General features: G+C 40.5%; 2 protein-coding genes across 2 annotated transcripts in view; both read right to left on the bottom strand.

Annotated features, from left to right (window-relative positions):
• The window catches only part of REG4 (regenerating family member 4), a 63,084-nt gene extending 41,766 nt beyond the window's left edge, over positions 1–21,318 (bottom strand). Inside the window, exon 1 of the mRNA XM_070785820.1 lies at positions 21,214–21,318. The gene's annotated coding sequence lies outside the window, so the exon portion shown is untranslated. The remainder of the gene's footprint in view (positions 1–21,213) is intronic.
• LOC109556760 (disintegrin and metalloproteinase domain-containing protein 30-like) lies at positions 17,432–20,015 on the bottom strand. The gene has a single exon (XM_019958183.2). It carries the CDS (start codon positions 19,872–19,874, stop codon positions 17,703–17,705), a length of 2,172 nt encoding a protein of 723 aa, XP_019813742.2. The 5' UTR covers positions 19,875–20,015; the 3' UTR covers positions 17,432–17,702.
• Positions 21,319–22,455: the final 1,137 nt, after the last annotated feature.

Below are 22,455 nucleotides of genomic sequence, written 5' to 3'. Positions count from 1 at the left end.
ACCTCAGTAAATTTAAGAAAATTGAAATCATATCAGACATCTTCTCTGACCACAACACTATGAGACTAGATATCAATTACAAGAAAAAAAGTGTAAGAAACACAAACACGTGGAGATTAAACAACACGTTCCTAAATAACCAACAGGTTACTTAAGAAGTCCAAAGGGAAATAAAAAAATTTCTAGAAACAAATGACAATGAAAACACAACTTAATATAATTCCTAAGGGCCATAGGATTTTTTGAATGATAAATGAATATTAGCTTCAACTTAAAGTCATCAGCTTCATTAGCCCCTAACAAGAGTGAACTTATCCTTTGAAGCTTTGGAGACAGGCATTGACTTCTCCTCTGTAGCTATTAAAGTCCTATGTGGCATCTTCTTCCAATACAAGGTCATTTCATCTTAATTGAAAACCTGTTGCTTAGTGTAGCCACCTTTATTAATTATCTTTTGTTAGATAACTTCTGGAGAACTTGTTGCAGCTTCTATGTCAGCACTTGTTGCTTCACCTTGCACTTTTATGTTATACAAATAGCTTCTTTCCTTAAACCTCATGAACCCACCTCTGCTAGCTTCAAACTTTTCTTCTGCAGGGAAGAAGGGAACATAGTTTTCTGTGCACAGCTTTGGCATGGGAGATTCAGGACCTCATCGAGTTCTGCTTTTTTATCAGCTGAGAGTCTTTGGGTAGGTATTTAGTCTCAAGAATACTGTTTTTTATTTAAAAAATAAGATATGAATTGTATATCTACCATAAGAAAGCTTTGAACATTAAATGAGATAATGAATGCAAAGAGTATTGTGCAGTGCTTGGTACATGGTAAGAACTTAACAAATACCAGATGTTTTTTTTAAATGAACACCTTACAAAATGTATTCTGGGTGAGAATTATCTAATGAACAGTCAGTCCATAGTGTGGCTGGCATGATGTGGATGGCAGTTTCCCTCATTGAGGGATCTCCAAGCAATTGAAATACCTCACTATCACAAAATATTTCAAACATAAAACAAAGTGAAAGACTTTTACAAAGGTGATATACTTCTACCAGCATGCTAATCACTTAGATTCTATCATTAGCATTTTACTAGTGGCTCAGTGCTAAAAAAAAAAAAAAAACAAAGTCCTCCTGCAATGCAGGAGACACAGGTTCGATCCCTGGCTGGGAAGAATCGCTGAGGAAGGAAATGCCAACCCATTCCAGTATTCTTGTCTGGGAAATCCCATAGACAGAGCAGCCTGGTGTGCTATAGTCTGTAAGGTCACAAAGAGTTGGACGTGACTTAGACACTAAACAACAACAAAAAACTAACCAAAAAAAATCCTTGATTTATCATATGGCTATACATTTATACATATCCCAATTTACCTATCAATTCATAGGTCTTTTTGGATGTATTTCACATTATTTTGCTGACAAACGTTTGTATAGTCCAATCTAAGGTTTTTCTAGTAGTCATGTATGGATGTGAGAGTTGGACCATAAAGAAAGCTGAGTGCTAAAGAATTGATGCTTTCAAACTGTGGTGTTGGAGAAGACTCTCAGGAGTCCCTTGGACTGCAAGGAGAGCCAACCAGTCAATCCTAAAGGAAATCAATCCTGAATATTCATTGGAAGGACTGATGCTGAAGCTGAAACTCTAATACTTTGGCCATCTGATGTGAAGAACTGACTCATTGGAAAAGACCCTGATGCTAGGAAAGATTGAAGGCAGGAGGAGAAGGGGACAACAGAGGATGAGATGGTTAGATGGCATCACCGACTCAATGTACATGAGTTTGAACAAGCTCTGGGAATTGGTGATGAACAGGGAAGACTGGATGCTGCAGTCCATGTGGTCACAAAGAGTCGGACATGATTGAGTGTCTGAACTGAACCGAACAAAGTAGTTTGTAGACATCTGTACATTTCCCTCTAAATATTTCAACATACATATCAGTTACTAAAGTTTAATATTTACTTACATCTTTAAAATTTTTGAGGGAAAATTCACACACAACAAAATGCACAAATATCTAGTATACATTTGCAGAGTTTTGACAAATGCATACAAATGTGTAAATCAAATCCCTATGAAGCTCTAGAATATTTCCATCACCCTGGAAAGTTCCTTGTGTCCCTTCCAGGTCAATTCCTAACCCCATCCATAGGCAAGTGCTGTTTCAATTTTTTTTTTCCATCAAAGATCAATTTTAAATTTCAGAATTTCTATAATGGAATTAAAGAGTATATATTCTTTTGTGAATGACTTCTTCAACTCAATAAAATGTTAAGATACATCCATGTTTTTTTGTATAATTTATTCCTTTTTAGTATTCCATAGAATGAATATATCATAGTTTATCTATCCTATTGATAGATACCTGAATGTTTTTAGTTTTTGTTATAATAATAAAGCTGCTATGAACATTCTCATATAAGTCATTTTGTGGGCATTTGTTTTAATTTCTCTTGGATAAATACCTAGAAATTATTGAGTCATAGAATCGGTAGTTTAGTTTTATCAGTAATCTTTCAAACTACTTCCTATAGAAGTTATATCATTTTACCTTCCCACCAATAATGTATGAATAGAGGGAAAGCTTATGCTACTTTTGAAGGGATTTCTCTATGTATGTGTGTGAATTTTTCTGTCTAGGGACATGGCTAGTGACTTCTTAAGTATGGGATACAGGGTCACTTTCACCACCACCATCATCCTGGACTCCAAGGAGTAGGTCAAATGGATAAGAATCCAAGGACCAGCATGAGTTCCCGTCAAATCATACAGAGTGTTCAAGTGATTAGCACATAGGGGGCCCTGGGTTCACTGGCACAGAAGCGTCTCAGGATGAATCATGATATCTGTGCCCATGGGGCAGGTACACACAGTCTCTGTCCCTTCTTGGTAATCCTTGAAAATAAGGATGGTCAAACAAAATAACAGCATATCTGAAGAAACTTGGATCTTGGGAAGATTTAAAAGAGGAATGATTTTCCCCCCAATTACATTAAAAAAAAATAGAAGAATGCAGGCTTAATGCCAAGAAGCAATGAATTGGCATCAAATTTAAGCCTCAAGGTCATGGTGTAGAGTCAGAGGGAATGCTTTGGAAAAGGCCACCAGTTGTTTTTCCAGAGAAAATATAAGTTCTTTGTTTATTTTTTCCCTGATATAGCCCATATGCTCACTTCAAACCCCTGAATGATGTCCTTTGTTCAATCATTCCCTAAACATTCTTTAGATAAGAATTTTATGGCCATCCTTCATAGGGTTTGGCCTTAGAATCAATAGATCTATGGTTTTATTGCAATGTCTTGCCTTTGTTTCCTTTTTGTATGACAAAATTTATAATATGCAAGTTTGCTATCTGCCTCCTCCCTTTATGCACACGTCAAATGAGCAAACATTTGGCCATAACACAGATGGTCATGGAGTTGGTTCAATGTTTGTGAGTACAGCAACCTGAGAACCTCTTATCTGAAATAGCCCTAGGAATGCCTGGGCACAGTAGAGAGAAGGTGTTCAACTGGTTACTTTAGGATATGCACTTCCAAGATCAAAGTGATTGAAGAGGAACAAGACTTACAGAATGTCAAGGCCATAGGAGAATTTAGAGGTCATTGTTCCCTCCTCCTTATTTTATAAGAGAGATAGCAGAATCAAAGCAGGGATTAGACTTGACTTCTGCAGTCACAGTTCATTGGAGACTGTGTACAGTTGATGTTTTGTTTATGATGGAGAAATCACCTCCAGCCAGTTCAAATTCAAGTGGGCTTATTGAAAGTACAGATAGTGTCTTGCATAAATAAAGCATGGCTAGGCCTTGTGGCAGAGAAGGCAATGGCACCCCACTCCAGTACTCTTGCCTGGAAAATCCCATGGACAGAGGAGCCTGGAAGGCTGCAGTCCATGGGGTCGCTGAGGGTCGGACACGACTGAGCGACTTCACTTTCACTTTTCACTTTCATGCCTTGGAGAAGGAAATGGCAACCCACTCCAGTGTTCTTGCCTGGAGAATCCCAGGGATGGCGGAGCCTGGTGGGCTGCCGTCTATGGGGTCTCACAGAGTCGGATACGACTGAAGTGACTTAGCAGTAGCAGCAGGCCTTGTGGGCTCCCTGGGGAAATGAGAAGCCATTAGTGGCTGATGCAGATACTGACTCCAGGGTCATCCAATGGTCTATGGTTCCTTTTGGGCATTTTTTGCTTTTTCCCTTAGCTTGGCATTCTTTGTATGCTCCTCAGCACATAATTGAACATGACTGCCCCTGGCCCAATGCTACCTGACCCTTCAGGGTCAAATCTGAAAAGCCAGAAATGGCTTGCCTTTTCTAACATGTCTGTTGGAATGACAATTGCAAACTCTAACACCTTGACTCCTGGTTCAGTGATTTATGCTGAATTTTCTTTTCTGAATGTGAGCACAGATGATGGGAGAACTTAGACTCAGTCTTCTCAGTGCTAAGTCAGGGATAGTACTTGTTCTACCCTACAGGATTTGCTGATGATTAAACCCATCCAACACATGTAAAATCTATAGAACAATGCCTAGAAAGTGTATTAGTGCTGCTGCTGCTGCTGCTGCTAAGTCGCTTCAGTCGTGTCTGACTCTTTTCGACCCCTGAGACGGCAGCCCACTAGGCTCTGCTGTCCCTGGGATTCTCCAGGCAAGAACACTGGAGTGGGTTGCCATTTTCTTCTCCAAGGCATGAAAGCAAAAAGTGAAAGTGAAGTTGCTCAGTAGTGTCCAACTCTGAGCAACCCCATAGACTGCAGCCTACCAGGCTCTTCCATCCATGGGATTTTCCAGGTAAGAGTACTGGAGTGAGGTGCCATTGCCTTCTCCATATTAGTGCTACCTAATGTATTAGCTCCTGGAGAAGGGAATGGCAACCTCCTCTAATATTCTTGCCTGGAGAATCCCATGGACAGAGGAGCCTAGCAGGCTTCAGTCCATGGGGTCACAAAGAGTTGGACACGACTGTGTGACTACCACCACCACTAATGTATTAGCTGGTATTCTTCTGTTGTTTTACTCTCATCATCCCTACCATTTGCTCTCCACACATCTCTGTCCTGCTTTGTGTCACTGAAGTCTGCTCTCCTTCAGATGCATGCCCTGGACTCCCTTGTTTGCAGGCTCTCAGTTAGGTTTGGCCAATGGAAGGCACCCGAGGGAGGCTGGAAAGTGAGAAGAGAGTGAAATCAGTTTATCCCTCTCTTTCCCTGCTCTGGTACTGAGCATCTGACAGTAGCTGCATCCTTCTGTTATTTCTGTGGCCCCTCTTCCCCAGTCCCAACTCTCAAGAAGTCTGTGTAGCAGTATTTATCTGTTTCTTTGCCTCCCACCAAGGCATTAAGTTATGCATGGATGAGAAGAGCACTGGTATCCAGAACAAGGCCTTGTGGTTGTATTGTCCATAGGCTGGAGGTGATGGTGGGAGATGCTAGCACAGATTTGGCTTCCAACGTCCATGATGTTGATGGGAATAATGGGATTCTGGAGGAACACAGGACAGGTGGAGGCACTTAACCCCCTAGAGACAAGGTGGGAGTAACTACCTGGAGAGACAGGGATATGTGGTGGTGATTAATCATCATACAGTCTCTAGGAGTGAAATAGACAAGAAGCCTGCTTCCCAGGTAGCGCTAGTTGTAAAGAACCCGCCTGCTAATGCAGGAGACAAAAGAGATGTGGGTTGGATTCCTGGGTGGGGAAGATCCCCTAAAAGAGGGCATGGCAAACCACTCCAGTATTCTTGCTTGAGAATCCTATGGACAGAGGAGCCTGGTGGGCTACTGGAGATCTATAGGGTTGTTGAGGTCCTTTAATGGACTGGAACCTGGTGGTCTGGAGTTGACCGATAAGAAAGTAAAGGAGAGAGAAAGAGGCTGATATTCCTTGGTTTACACAGAAAGCCAATAAAGCCCCTGCATGGGGCTTGCTCTGTTCACGGAGGCCTTAGGCGCCCTCTCGATGGGGTGAAGGCACAGAGCACCTTCTCGAGAGAGTCTTAGAAGCCCAGGCAGGAAAGTGAACTCAGAGGGCCTCTGCACTCCAGGGGATCAGCCTGAAAAAGAGGGAGAGGGAGAGGGGGAGGGGGAGGGGGAGGGGGAGGGGGAGAGGGAGAGGGAGAGGGAGAGGGAGAGGGAGAGGGAGAGGGAGAGGGAGAGGGAGAGAGAGACACGGGGACCAGAGCTCTGATGGAGCAAAGGTGTTTTAATCAACATGGTGTGGGCATATATACTGTCTTACAAGATAGTTATTCTCAGCAAAGATAAAGATTAAAATTCCTGACTTACAAAACATAGGCGATACATATTAAAGAGAGAGTTGTAAACAATCACTTTTACCATATGGTTCACAAGGAAGGAAGAGGGTACCTATCACTGTATAGAAAAACTAATGAAGGAAATGCCTGGATTCCTCAGCCCCCAGGAGAGGCTTGCCTCTCCTCTTAATTCCTGAGTATTCAGGAATTAATAAGGAACAGAGAATTCCTGACAGATCCAAAACAGCACACAGGAAGCCTCCTGTTAAATGCTTCCTGACATAGAGTCAAAAAAAGTCAGACACAACTGAAGTGACTAAGCAGGCAGGCACTACTTCAAATGGTTTGATTTACATAATAATTAGAAAAACTTTGGTTGAGGCAACAGCGACCTGATTGAGTCACTAAAGTAGAATCTGTGACCTCTCTTCCTGTTCTTAGACTTTGAACTCCTTGACTGAGAGGAGACTGAGAAGGAATGAACTCTGTGATGCAGCCGCAAAGGTACACTGTAAATCTTCCTCCAGGCCTTCTGCTGAGGGCTGTTGGTGTTTAGTTGCTCAGTCACATCCAACTCTTTGAGACCTTGTGGACTGTAGCCAGCCAGGTTCCTCTGTCTATGGGGTTTTCTGGGCAATATTACTGAAGTGGGTTGCCATTTCCTCCTCCAGGGTATCTTTCCGACACAGGGATAGAATCCACGTCTCCACTTCTCCGGTGTTGTAGATGGATTCTTTACCACTGAACCACCGGGGAAGTCTGTCAGCGGCCATTTCCTGAGGTGAGTGAGGAAAGAGAAATACCCAGATCTTCTAGGGTTTATTTAATTCTGGCTTTGAGTAATGCAAACGTAGGAGGATATGTAGTGGCTATGAAGATACGCCACTCATGTTTCAAGCTGCAGAAAACATGACTAATCAGCAACCCCAGCAAATGTCCTCAAAGTCCAGAGCTCTGACATCTTCCCAGGTTCAGGACTAGCCTGTGAAAAGAAAGCATTTACTTCTCTCCAACCGAACGCACGTGATGAAACTGTAAACTGTTTTCCTGTGGTAACTCTGACTTTTCTCCCCAATCTCTTTTGTTTCTGCATATTAACTTATTAAAAAGAGAATAGATATTTAGACTCCCATGAATCTTTCATTGACTCTTGCAGTAGGAGAGTGATGTCAAATTTCAGGTGTTCTTGTCTACTCTGTATCATGTGATTGATTCTTCCACAGGACCCACATGGTGCCAAATCTGTGTGTAGTTGCTCCTCTTAATAGACCACACTAATTAGCTGAGGAAGAAACAGACCCAATTCAACTCAGCATATAGGCATCCCTTCCCCATCATCTAGTACTTGTCACCACTCTAAGGTCTTTTTTATTTGCTTCGTTTCCTATTGTTGCATAACAAATTACCACAAACTTAAAGCTTTAGCAAGACTATTTATTATCTCACAGTTGTGATGGGTCAAAAGTCCAAAAGAATGTAGAAAAAGTCAAGTTAAACACAAAGAGAGTGGAGCAAAAGAGATAACAAAGAGCAGAAATCAATAAAATCAGAAATAAACAACAGAAAAAAAATCAAAAGTTTGGTTCATCAAAAGATGAACAAAACTGATAAACAGCTAGCAAATTAATCAAGAATTTAAAAGGTGATAGATTCTATATATATTAAAAAGATAAAAATTACAATGAAAAACTTTATGCCCATAAATGCAACAACAGATAAAATGGACAAATCTCTTGAAAAATATAATTCACCAAAAATGATCAGAGAAATATATAGTAATAATTTTCCTCTGTATATGAAAGAAGTTGCATTCATAATAAATAAAAACCTAAAACAAAATGAAATCCATTCCCAGATCATTTCTTATTGAATTCTTCCATTTATTTAAGGAAGAAATGATAGAAATATTACATAAATTATTTCTGAGAATAGAGAGGGAAGAAACTTCCTAACTCATCTATAAGAAAAAACATTATACACAATTATTTCTCAAACACACATATGAAAAATCCTCTACAATTATTAACAAATCAAATCCAGACATATATGAGGGGTATAATAAGTACATCCAGAACAAGCCTGATTTATCCATAATTGCAAAGTTTGTTCAACATTTGAAAACTAATCAATATTATTCACTCTATTAACATAATGAAGTAAAATGTTACACAAATCATTTCAATAGATGAAGAAAAAGCATTCAACAACACCAGAACTCATTGATACTTTTAGAAAGCTACTCTCCACAACCAGGAATAAGATAAACTTCTTCAATCTGACAAAATGTACCTATGAAGAACATACAGGTAATACCATGGCTAAAGATAAAGTGCTGCAAGCTTTCCACCAAAGACAGGGAACAATGTAAGAATGTCTGCGATCATCACATTTATTCAATACTATTCTGGGGACCTTAGCCAATGGGGAAAAATAAAGAGAAATAAAGGGGTTCCCTGGTGGTTCAGATGGTAAAGAATCTGCCTGCAATGCAGAAGACTTGGATTTGATCCCTGGGTTGGGAAGATCCCCTGGAGAAGGGAATGGCAACCTACTCCAGTATTCTTGCCTGGAGAATTCCATGGACAAAGGAGCCCAGTAGGCTACAGTCCAGGCTGCTGCAAAGAGTCAGACATGGCAGAGTAACTAATGCTTTCAAAGAGAAATAAAATGAAATAAAGTGTAGGAAATGAAATAAAACTGTCTGTTTGCAGAAAACAGACATATAGAAAATTCTAAGAAATCTTAAAATTATTAGTATTAATTTTTAAGTTTATCAAGGTCAGAAGATTCCAAGTCTATGTACAAAAAAATAAAATTCTCAACAAATAAAGAGATATATAACATGTAGAATAAATGGAAGGGGACTTTCCTGGTGGTCCAGTGGTTTAAACTTCTCCTTCCAGTGCAGGGGGTGCAGGTTTGATCTCTGGTCGGGAAAATAAGATTCCAGATGCCTCAGAACCAAAATATCAAAAAATATAAAACAGAAGCAGTTTTGTAATAAATTCAATTAAGACTTTTAAAATGGTCCACATCAAAAAAAAAAAAAAAAAAAAAAAAAAACACTGAACTAAACAAAAAGAAAACTTAAAAGGCTTCATTATTATCAAACTGTTGTTTAGTGGCTAAGTCGTGTCTGACTCTCCCCATGGACTGTAGCCCAGTCTCCTCTGTCCATGGAATTTTCCAGGCAAGAATATACTGGAGTGCATAGCCATTCCTTTCTTTAGGGGATTTTCCTGACCCAGAAATCGAACCCAGGTCTCCTGCATTGCAGATGGATTCTTTACCCTTGAGCCAACTGTGAAGCCCAGTGTTATCAAATACATCCTTTTATTCTTTACATTTCCTGGGTGTCCAGTGTTAGTTGAAAAATGTGTTCCTAAGTCACCATTATTGATATACTTTCTTAAATATTCTTGGAAGTTTAAAATTTTTAAATTAAAAAATTTATATTTAAGGTTTAAATCCATTTAGAATTTTTTTCTTTTTGAGTATGAAGAGGCAAAGCTCCCACATTATTTCCTTCCAGATAAATAGATATCTAATTGTGCCAGCATTGGTTATTTTTTAAAATTATATTTTCTTACCAATATGATATGTCATTATCACATATCAATTTTTATAGACTATGATCTACTTCTGAGTTCTCCATACACTCCCACTTGCCTACTTATTTATATGACAATACCATGCTATTGTTCTTTTCAGAAAACTAAAATATTGTTGATGTACAATATTATGTCACTTTCAAGTACACTACATAATGACTTGACATTTACAAACATAATGAAAAGATCACACGATAAGTCTAGTAACCATCTGTCCCCGTAAAAAGTTAGTACATTAATACAGACAATATTCCTTATGTTGTACAATGTATCCCTGTGACTTATGTAATGGAACTTTATACTTCTTAATTTCCTTCACCTATTCTGTCCACCTCTCATTCCCTTCCTTCTGGCCACTACCCATTTGTCCTTTGTATCTATAGGTCTATTTTAACTTTGTTTTGTTCTCATGTTTTGGTTTTTAGACTCCATGTGCAAGAGAGATCATGTGGTATTTGTCTCTATCTGACTTATATCACTGAGCATATCCTCTGTATCTATCCATGTTGTTGCAAATGGCACGATCTCATTCTTTTTGGGGCTGAGTCATATTACACTGTATACATGTATATACATCCTTTCTTTTTTCCTATTCACCTACTGATGAATACTTAGATTGCTTCCATATCTTGGCTATTATAAATGATGCTGCAATAAACATTAGAATCTATATATCTTTTTGAATTAGTGTTTTTGTCTTTTTGGGGTATGTATGTATATATATATGTATATATATATATATATATGTATACCCAGAATGAAATTGCTGGATTACATGGCGGGTAAATTTTTAATAGTTTGAGGAAGCTCCACCCTGTTTTTCACGGGAATTGTTTTTCACAATTCCAATTGTATCAATTTACAATTCCACCAACAGTGCACAAGGGTACCCTTTTCTCCACATCATCATCAGTACTTGTTATTTGTTGTCCTTATTATGATGGCCATTCTGATAGGTGTAAGGTGGTATCTCATTGTGGTTTTGATTTGCATTTCCTTGATGATTAGTGATGCTGAGTATCTTTTCTTGTGTCTGTTGGCCATCTTATGTCTTCTCTGTAAAAATATCTATTTGAGTCTTCTGCCTGTCCTTTAATTGGGTTGTTTATTTTTATGTTGATTTGAATGGGTTCTTTGTATATTTGTATATTTATTTGTTTTTAATTGGAGCATAATTGCTTTCAATGCTGTGTTGGTTTCTGCTGTACAACACAAATTAGCTATAATTTTGTATATATGCCCTCTCTCTGGAGCTTCCCTCCCTCCTCCCTTCCCACCACTCCAGGTCATTTCAGAGTGCCAGGCTGGGCTCCTTATCTTATATAGCAGCCTCCCACTAGCTCTCTATTTTACACATGATAGTGTATATATCGTGCAGTCATCTTCTCCTGCAAGAACACCAAAATCACAACTAGCTGGACAACCATCGACAGGAGGGTGTTGGAACCCACAAAAAAAAAAAACAAAAACAAAAACAAAGATATCCCACACCCAAGGACAAGGGAGAAGCTGAAACAAGACAGCAGGCGAGTTCGAGAGAATAGCAAGGAGAGATAAGAAAGCTTTCTTAGGTGAACAATGCAAAGAAAAACAGAGGAAAACAATAAAATGGGAAAGACTAGAGATCTCTTTAAGAAAATTGGAGATATCAAAGAAACATTTCATGCAAAGATGGGCATAATAAAGGACAGAAATGGCAAAGACCTAATAGAAGCAAAATAGATTAATAAGACATGGCAAGAATACACAGAACTATGCATAAAAGGTATGAATGACCGGGGAACCACTCTGGTGTGGTCATTCACCTAGAACTGGACATCCTAGAGTGTGAAGTCAAATGGGCCTTAGGAAGCATTGCTATGAATATAGCTAGTGAATTTCTAGCTGAACTATTTCAAATCCTAAAAGATGATACTGTTAAAAGTGCTGCACTTAATATGTCAACAAATTTGGAAAACTCAGCAGTAGCCACAGGAATGGAAAAGATCAGTTTTCATTTCAATCCCAAAGAAAAGCAATGCCAAAGAATGTTCCAACTGCCATACATTTGTGCTCGTTTCACATGCTAGCAAGGTAATGCTGAAAGTCCTTCAACCCAGGGTCAGCAGTAAGGGAACTGAGAACTTTCGGATGTACAAACTGGATTTAGAAAATGAAGAGGAAACAGAGATCAAATTGCCAACGTCTGTTGGATCATAGGAAAAGCACGGGAGTGCCAAAAAAAATCTACTTCTGCTTCATTGATTACACTAAAGCCTTTGATTGTATAGATCACAACCAACTGTGGAAAATTCTTAAAGAGATGAGAATACCAGACCACCTTACCTGTCTCCTGAGAAACCTGTATGCAGGTCAAGAAGCAACAGTTAGAACCAGACATGGTTCAAAATTGAGAAAGGAGTATGTCAAGGCTGTATATTATCACCCTGCTTCTTTAACTTATATGTAGAGTAAATCATGTGAAATGCTAGGCAGGATGACTCACAACCTGGAATCAAGATTGCTGGGAGAAATATCAACAAACTCAGATATGCAGATGACACCACTCTAATGGCAGAAAGCGAAGAGGAACTAAAAGACCTCTTGATGAAGGTAAAAGAGGAGACTGAAAAAGCTGACTTAAAACTCATCATTCAAAAAACTAAGATCATGGGATCTAGTCCATCACTTCTTGGCAAATAGATGGGGGGAAAATGGGAACAGTGACAGACTTTATTTTCTTGGGCTCCAAAGTCACTGTGGATGGCAACTGCAGTCACAAAATTAAAAGATGCTTACTGCTTGGAAGAAAATCTATGACAAACCTAGACAGTATATATTTAAAAGCAGAGACATCACTTTGCCAACAAAGGTCCATATAGTCAAAGCTACAGTTTTTCTAGTAGTCATATATGGATGTGAGAATTTGACCATAAAGAAGGCTGAGTGCCGAAGAATTGATGCTTTCAAAGTGGTGTTGGAGAAGACTCTTGAGAGTCCCTTGGACAGCAAGGAGATCAAACTAGTCAATCCTAAAGGAAATCAACCCTGAATATTCATTGGAAGGACTGATGCTGAAGCTGAAGCTCCAATACTTTGGTCACCTCATGCGAAGAGCTAACTCATTGGAAAAGACCCTGGTGCTGGAAAAGATTGAGGGCAAGAGGAGAAGGGGATGACAGAGGATAAGATGGTTGGATGGCATCAGACTCAATGGACATGAGTTTGAGAAAACTCTGGGAGATGGTGAAGGACAGGGAAGCCTGGTGTGCTGCAGTTCATGGCGGTCACAAAGAGTTGGACACGACTGAGCGACTGAACAATTGCAACAAATACTACTTTGGGAATTGTTTTCCCAGTTTGGCAATGTATATATGTATCTCTTACTATATTACTTGTCCTCATACTATAACTTACTATTAACATGATAAACCTCCTTATTTCTTACTTACTAAAGTGCAGATTGCTTATTTTTCCAGCCAATCCTCTGAACCTGAAACTGAAAGTAAGTCTTTTATCAGACACCTAAATCCTCAGCAGAACATGCAAATGTCAAATATTCATTTTTTATGGCTAAGCAATATTCCATTCTATCTATATGTATGTATACATATTATATATACCACATCCTCTTTATCTATATATCTGTTGCTGGATACTTAAGTTGCTTTCATATATAGGTTCTTTTTAAATTTAAATTTACATTTAATAGAATTCATTCATTATAAATGTATGATTCAATGACTTTTAGTAAATTCATAGAGTTGTAAAACCATCACCATAGTCCAGTTCTATAATATTTTCCTTACCTCTTTAATTTCCCTCCTCATTTGATTCTTCTGCAGTCAATTTCTACTCCTTCCCCAAACCTCAAGCAATCTCTGCTTTCTGTCTATAAATCTTTTCTGTATGTTTTGTATAAATTGAATAAGATAATATATATTCTATTACAACTGGCTTCTTTCCCTTAGCATAATGTTTTTGAAGTTCATTTATGTTCTAACGTGTATCAGATTTTGTTGCTTTTTATTACTGAGAGGAATTCCTTTGTATAGAAATACCGTATTTGCTTATCCATTGATCAGTTGATGGGTATTTGAGTTGTTTACAGTTTTTGGCTCTTACGAATAATGCTTCTTTGAACATTCCCAAACAAATCTTGTGTGAACCTATATTTTCATTTCTCTTGAAGATATTCATAGGAGTGGAGGTACTGGATCATTTGGTAAGGCTACATTTGACTTTTAAGAAACTGTCAAAGTGTTTTCCAAAGTGGATATATCATTTTACATTCCAACCAGAAATGTATGAGGGTCTGGTTTCTCACGTTCTTAGCAACACCTGGTATTGTCTGTCTTTTTTAAAAAGCATAACCCCATTCGTTGATGTAAAGTGATATCTGAGTGTGATTTTAATTTGTACTTTCCTAATAACTAGTGCATCTGCAATGCAGAAGACATGGATTTGATCCTTGGATCAGGAAGATCCCCTGGAGAAGGAAATGGCAACCCACTCCAGTATTCTTGCCTGATAAATCCCATGGACAGAGGAGCCTGGCAGGCTACAGTCCATGTGGTTGCAAACGAGTCAGAAATGACTTAGTGACTAAACAACAACAATAACTAATGATATTGAGTAACTTTTCATGTGTTTTTATCCAAGCCTTCTGCTGATCTTTAAAACTGGGTTGCTTCTTATCATTGAGTTAAAATAATTCTTTATATTTTATAAATAGAAGTGTTTTATCAGATAAATGGTTCGCAAACACTTCCTGCCAGTCTGTCATTTGTATTTTCCTTCTCATAATGTTTTTTTGAAACATAAAAGTTTTTAATTCAATGAAGTTCAAATTTTTTTTCTATTATGGCTTATGCTTTTGGTGTAGTGTCTTACCAATCTTTGCTTAACCCCAAATCACAGAGTTTTTCTCCTTTGTATTTGTTGTTGTTGTTTAGTCGCTAAGTCGTGTCAGACTTTTTTGAGACCCCTTGGACTGTAGCTCGCCAGAATCCTCTGTCCTTGAGATTTCCCCGGGCAAGAATACTGGTGTGGATTGCCACTGCTTTCTCCAGCGTATCTTCCTGACCCAGGGAGCAAACCTGTGTCTCCTGCATTTCGGGGTGGATTCTTTACCACCTAGCCACTTGGGATCCCTATTTGTATTTACTGGGACATTTTATACTTCTAAAAAAGAGTTGTGTTTCTGTACACCAACAGTAAAGTACTGGAAAGAGAAATTCTTCATTTGGAAAAACATGACTGAGTCTAGAGGGCATTATGCTAGGTGAAAAGAAACACAGAGATATACAAGCACTATATGGTATGATTAATTTGTGAAACAAAACAAAATACCATAGTCATATAAACCAAATAGCATGGTGGTTGCCAGGGGCAGGGTAGAGGGGAAAATGGGTAGATATAAGTCAAAGAGTATAATCTTTCAGTTATAATTAAGATAAGTTCTGAAGATCTAATGTATAGTATGGTAAACATACTTCATAATACAGTATTTTATACCTGATATTTGCTGAGTTGCTTGTAGGCATTCAGACTCCCTTAAAACAATTTAACTATGTGAGATGATGGATGTATTAATTATTTGATCTTGGTAGTTATTCTAAAATGTTAATGCATATAAAATCATCACATTGTACAACATAAATACATGTTAATATATTTGTCAATTATTCCTCAATATGGTAGGAAAAATGGTTAATATGATATATCACAATTAAAAAATTTTTTTTAATTTACTAGGGTGTAGTGCTAAAGAATACACCTGCCAATGGTGGATATGTGGTTCAATCCCTGAGTTGGGAAGATCCCCTGGGGAGGGAAATGGCAACCTACTCCTCTTGCCTGGGAAATTCCATGATCAGAGGAATCTGGTGGATTACAGTCCATGGGAATCACAAAGTCAGATACAACTTAGCAATTAAAACAACAGCAACAAAATATCCTTAGAGTTTCTAAATAAATCCTTCTCGCTAAATTAAATTTCCTGATAGTCATATAATGCTCTCTTGATAATGTCATTACAGATCTGTTATGTAATATTTTAAAAGTTCTTTTTAAAATTAATTAATTTATTTTTAATTGAAAGGTAATTGCTTTACAAAATTGTGTTGGTTTGAACCAAACATCAACATTGTTTCCCTCAATTTGTTTTTTGGAAAACTGCTGCCTCATAGAGCTATATTCAGGACTATCCACATTAACACTGATGAAGTGCTAAGAACATTGCCTGCCACACAGTCAAGCCACAATAAATGGTAGCCACCATTACCAGTATTGCAACTATAACTAGAAGTGCTTGCTTTTTAAGGACATTTTCTGATGGCCAAGCTTGATAAATCTTAAAAAATTATAATCACAAGAATGGGGTTATCTTGGTCTTTCTCCCCTGAGAAAGAAGAATCCCCAAGTAGTCAGGGCTCACTCTTTACCACGAACCTCCCATGACATCTTAAGTCAGAACTATGTGGCTAAAAAAAGAAGAGTCTGGAGTGGGGTATAGTTGACCTGCAGTGCTGGCTAGGGGAGCATGAGCCCCACGGAAGCTAAGGGAACAGCAGGAGGGTTCAGCCCCAAACAAGACCAAAACACTTCGGCTGTCAATGGGCTGGGATGATGACCAAGAGGTGGTCACTGACTCTTCTGAAGGGGCCACTCAGTCCTCCTCTCCTCCCAGCCAAAGCACCAGGCAGAGGGGTGCTTGGAGGCAGACATGGGTGTACTTGGGATGAAAGGTGTTCCTCACTGCCCTCTGCTCTCTTTAGTGGTGTGGCAAACCTAAGGCCAGATGTCCCCCAGCACACATTCACAAAAGTCTTGTCCCTGCAAGCAGAAATCCAAAGCACAGACTTCCATTAAGGGTCTTCCCCACAGGATACTTCCAGGTCTTGTCATCATTTGTAGACTGTGGTACAATGCAGGAGTTATGATAGATTAGAGCCCTCAACCCAACTGAGGCCAACCCAAACACTGAGTCAGAGACCTGATTTCTAAAGAGCTACAGCAAACCGCACAGTCACTGTAACAGAGGAAGATCCTTAACTGAGGGACTCCCCTTGTAAACTATCACTTTGCTACTGCTAAGTCACTTCAGTCGTGTCCAACTCTGTGTGACCCCATAGATGGCAGCCCACCAGGCTCCCCCATCCCTGGGATTCTCCAGGCAAGAACACTGGAGTGGGTTGCCATTTCCTTCTCCAATGCATGAAAGTGAAAAGTGAAAGTCAAGTCATTCAGTCGTGTCCAACTCTTAACCACCCCATGGACTGCAGCCTACCAGGCTCCTCTGCCCATGGGATTTTCCAGGCAAGAGTACTGGAGTGGGGTGCCATTGCCTTCTCTGAAGTATCATTTTATATATATGTATATATATATAATATGGCAATCAATATTTATAGATCAGTGTGGAGCACAGACACATGATTTTTATTGATGACAGTGAGGGAGGCAGAGGGAAAGGGAGACAATGGCTTTGTTTGCTGGGAACTGAGAGACAGGATTTTGCCCTGATATCCACTGTAATTCTATGAAACTCACAATGCGAGTGTTCAGAACAGCTCCCAGGGCATTCTTTTAAGGATATTCAAAACGTGAACAGACACTAAAGGGAAAGTCAAATAGGAAAAGAAAATGCATTGATTTGATTCCAAATGAAGAATACCATTTATTTCCTTATCAAAACCTCAAAAAGTTAAGATAAATTGAAAGAGGAATGAAGATTGGTTTGGATAAATGAGAAGCTTGTTCAATTTATGACCATGTGTAATAAAAGTAGAGTGTCAATTGCCTGATTACTTTTCTGGTGTTTTTTTCTATTTCTGCCTTGTTCTACAACAGGGTTAAAGGGTGGTATTTCTTTCTCTTTGGATTAGATTCCTATGATTTTTCCTGTAAAACACAACAATCACTGAGATAATTAAGAAAATAAGGCGCATTAATATAAGAATCACAACCTGAAGAGAGATGGGCATGTTTTTCCTTAGTGGTCCTGGAGGCCCACTGTCGATGCTTCCTCCATATCCTACCTCCTCACAGAGCGGAGGGGCCCAGCCATACATGCAGTGGCAGTTTCTGTTGCTGTTGCAAACTCCTCGGCGGTTGCACTTCTCAGGGAAACAGTCAAAATTCAGGATTGAGCTATTCACACAATTTCTATTAAAACATACCCGCTCCTTACCACAGGAGGTACCATCATTTATCACACCCAGGTCACGTAACCCCATAGGTACCATGGCTAGATGATAGCCAATGCCCCAGCACATGAGATTTTCTTTATGCAGATGAGTGGATATTAGGATGGTGTGATCTGGCATATCAGGGAGGGTTTCGACATTTATACACTGTAGCCTGCCACATAAGGATCTTTCTTTGGGACACTTTTTATACTCACGAACTCCTAAAATCCCACAGTTCCCATATTGATCACCTATTACATTAACTGCATCATAGCACTGATGAGGAGCCCCCAAAGCATCAGCCCCAAAAATGTTTTGGCACTGCATAGTCCTGGATTGGCAGCCCTTTCTGACACAACGGGACCTGTACTTGCAAGGGGTTCCATCCTGCTTATAAGTATCACTTGGACAGAAAGCTGAGGTCCCATTGCAGTACTCTGCAAGGTCACATTCATTTTCTTCCACCCGACACATGTATCCAGATGGACGAAACTGACATTTATGACAGCAAAGTCCAGTGCTACAGTTGGCTCCTTCTTTGAATTTACAATCTGGTTGACAACACCCATCTTCTTCACACTCCTCTCCTGAACCACAATCACATTCCTCATTCTCTTCCACAATTTTGTTTCCACATCTCTTAACCACATAGCCTAGGCCTGGGAGATTATTTAGACAGTTTAATCCTGAATTTACATGTGAATAAAATTCGGCATAACTACAATTACTAAACCCAGTTCGTCCAGTGCCCATGATACAACTATGCCTACCCTTACACTGGCAGTATTCATAATCATGGGTCATTCCCACACTATGGCCCAGAACATGAGCAGTCCAAGTGGCAGGGCCAAGGATGTTTCTATCTAGCATGGAACTTGTAGATCCAGAAGGCATCATACTACATACACTTCCCCAGTGATGAGCAAGTGCATCCTTAAACTTTTTGTGAACATACAGGTGTGCCCAATCTGCTGGAATCCGAACACGTAGGTCACGTGACCTGTACTGCACAAACTGGCCTAAAACTTGTGATAGCTGTCCAAAATTAAGTCTTATTTTGTCTCTGTCTGTCCATACTTCAACAGCTAATAGCTGTATTCTCATACGGACATCTTGAAAGTAAGAGTCTGCAATTGAAGTCAGAAGAATGGCATCATTTATGATTTGAGTAAGATTGGAGTTCAAATATAAATACCTACTGTTATCAAAGACCAGGGCTAATTCCAAGTACTTTTGGTGCACATATGACTCAGTGAAATCTGGAGTCCTAGCCATGTTCTCATGCTGGGCCATCTGCTCTACTGTTTCATCATTAGTTAAGCCACAGAAATCAGAGGGAAATTCCTCCTCTTTCTCCAGGAGATATACCACGTGCTCAAAATTGGAAGAAGCCTTGCGGGGCTCGATTTGGTAATGATTGGCATCAATTTTCAGGATGCCCCGGAGACCTCCCATGCATGTACTTATCGTAGCTTGAGAATCCGGATTTCCTTCAACCAAGCCCATATAGTTGCAGTCACTGGGTATATAAGGGTGATCTTCTAAGAGTCTCCCCTGTTCTGTGAAGGAGAAAACCTGCAAATTCCGAGGCAACAGAAACCTCTTGGGCCACAGATGAACAACACGGTTCCTGCCTTTTACCTTCAGGAGGTAGGACACGTGCCTGGCCGCTCTCTGCTCCCTTCCACGGAAGCTCAGCTTCTTGGGAATGGTGATTTCATAGGAGTCAAAGCCCCACTCAGGGTGAAAATGTAAATCCTTGCCAAGAGAGTCAACCAGGAGCACCGCCAGGACTAGCGACCGGCCTGGGGAGAGGCAGGTCCTCACTGACCTCATGGCACAGCCTGTTCCCTACTGACTCAGTCCCTGCCACTGTGGCCTTGAGAGTCAGCCTTCCAGGGACCTCCGCTAGAGGCGCTGGGAGCAGTGCGTGCAAAGCTCGCTGGTGCGGTGCTTGGGAGCGCAGCCCTGGGCCAGGCTGGGTCAGGCTGAGGCTACTGATTTCCCCTGCAGCTGCACGCCCCGCCCAACGCATCTAGTTCGTTCTCTGGGCGGTGCCGTTGGGCGCACGTGGAAGAATCCAAGGAAGGTGCGCGAGAGAAAAATGAAAAGCGAGGCTGCTTGCAGGCTGGTGGGAGAAGGCAAGAGAGCAGCTTGAGAAAGGGAAAAGGACTAAAGAGTAAGAAGAACAGAGAACTTGACAAAGGCTCAGTGTATCTTGGGCTATTTCTTTGTTTCTATTGGCCTCAGGACACACCTGATTTTTCCATGGGCTGATTCGGCTGTTTCACAGGTGCTGTGCCCACCTCACCGTTACACCATTTTCAGTGTTCACGGGGAGTCTCTTGCAGCAAAGAGGTTTCCTGGAGTCAGTAGAGGACCACCAGAGCCTGAGAAAATCAGAGCTGACTCATGTCCCCACCCCCTACCTGGCTTCAGGCAAGCGGACGTTTCTAAGTTCATTTTGCCGGTTGGTTCTTTCTGCTGTGTGTCCTTAGGGTGCCAGGGATCAGCGTGATTTTTGGTGTGGGTGTGCTTTGGATGTAGAATCTAGGAACAGTCAAATACTAGGAGAATCCAAGGAGACTAAAATCAATTCCAGTTGTATTACAGGGAAAGGTCAAAAAATAGGATGGGGCTTGTATCTGGGAGACTAGTTAAGATGATCTTATAACAATCCAGACAAGTGATGTTGTCTATGGAACAGAAAATGGACTGCAGTTCCATAAAATACATAGTATTTCTGGAAAGCTTATTGTGTACCCTCCACTCTTCTCAGCTCTTTTTATGAATCAGTCCATTAACTCTTCGCAAAAATGCCTAGCGTGCAGATAATGATAACGCTTATCCTCCGTACTTCACACATGAGGGAACTGAAACTCTGGTTTTGCTCTGATGGTGTTACTGTGTGGCACTGTTGCCACACACAACCCGGGCCGCCTGACCCACGCACAACAGGTAATGTTTACGACTTACCTCTGCTGACACTCTGGGGAGGGACAGGAGTGGAAAGCTTCAAAAAATAGGAATAAAGCAGCCTCTGCTTCATTTATATGATTGAATGAATTCTCACAAATGAAAGAAGCAAGAATCAAAAAGAATATTACCATTTCTGGCTTCTGTATTTTAGTCTTGACACTCAGGAAAAAGAAAACATCAAAACAAGTCGACTTACCTATGGAGGAGAAATATGACAAGCTCTTCTCAGGAAATGGAGATTTTTAAGGTGCCATTCTCCTGTGCTGTGAGAAAGTGCCAGAACACAGCCCTGCTTAGCTTACAGCAGAGGATGGGGAAATGCCTTGAAACGGCCACCCTCGGGGGGTGGCGAAGGAGGAGGCCTGTGTACTGTGGAGATGACCTGGTTGGCAGGCAAAGCCCTGAGTATAATTAGCAGACACTAAGGGACCAGACCACCTGATCTGCCTCTTGAGAAATTTGTATGCAGGTCAGGAAGCAACAGTTAGAACTGGACATGGAACAACAGACTGGTTCCAAATAGGAAAAGGAATACGTCAAGGCTGTATATTGTCACCCTGTTTATTTAACTTCTATGCAGAGTACATTATGAGAAATGCTGGACTGGAAGAAGCACAAGCTGGAATCAAGATTGCCGGGAGAAATATCAGTAACCTCAGATATGCAGATGACACCACCCTAATGGCAGAAAGTGAAGAGGAACTCAAAAGCCTCTTGATGAAAGTGAAAGTGGAGAGTGAAAAAGTTGGCTTAAAGCTCAACATTCAGAAAACGAAGATCAGGCATCCGGTCCCATCACTTCATGGAAAATAGATGGGGAAACAGTGGAAACAGTGTCAGACTATTTTGGGGGGCTCCAAAATCACTGCAGCCATGAAATTAAAAGACGCTTACTCCTTGGAAGGAAAGTTATGACCAACCTAGATAGCATATTCAGAAGCAGAGACATTACTTTGCCAACAAAGGTCCGTCTAGTCAAGGCTATGGTTTTTCCTGTGGTCATGTATGGATGTGAGAGTTGGACTGTGAAGAAGGCTGAGCGCCGAAGAATTGATGCTTTTGAACTGTGGTGTTGGAGAAGACTCTTAAGAGTCCCTTGGACTGCAAGGAGATCCAGCCAGTCCATTCTGAAGGAGATCTGCCCTGGGATTTCTTTGGAAGGAATGATGCTAAAGCTGGAACTCCAGTACTTTGGCCACCTCATGCGAAGAGTTGACTCATTGGAAAAGACTCTGATGCTGGGAGGGATTGAGGGCAAGAGGAGAAGGGGACGACAGAGGATGAGATGGCTGGATGGCATCACTGACTCGATGGACGTGAGTCTGGGTGAACTCCGGGAGTTGGTGATGGACAGGGAGGCCTGGCGTGCTGCGATTCATGGGGTCGCAAAGAGTCGGACACGACTGAGCGACTGATCTGATCTGATCTGATCTGAAGG

The sequence above is a fragment of the Bos indicus genome, chromosome 3 (assembly GCF_029378745.1).
Source record: "Bos indicus isolate NIAB-ARS_2022 breed Sahiwal x Tharparkar chromosome 3, NIAB-ARS_B.indTharparkar_mat_pri_1.0, whole genome shotgun sequence".
Classification (NCBI taxonomy): domain Eukaryota; kingdom Metazoa; phylum Chordata; class Mammalia; order Artiodactyla; family Bovidae; genus Bos; species Bos indicus.
This window is presented reverse-complemented; position numbering and strand designations above follow the sequence as displayed.

Bases quoted from the DNA above. Each gene is read 5' to 3' on its own strand.
- LOC109556760 (XM_019958183.2), bottom strand. From the start codon at position 19,874: ATGAGGTCAGTGAGGACCTGCCTCTCCCCAGGCCGGTCGCTAGTCCTG.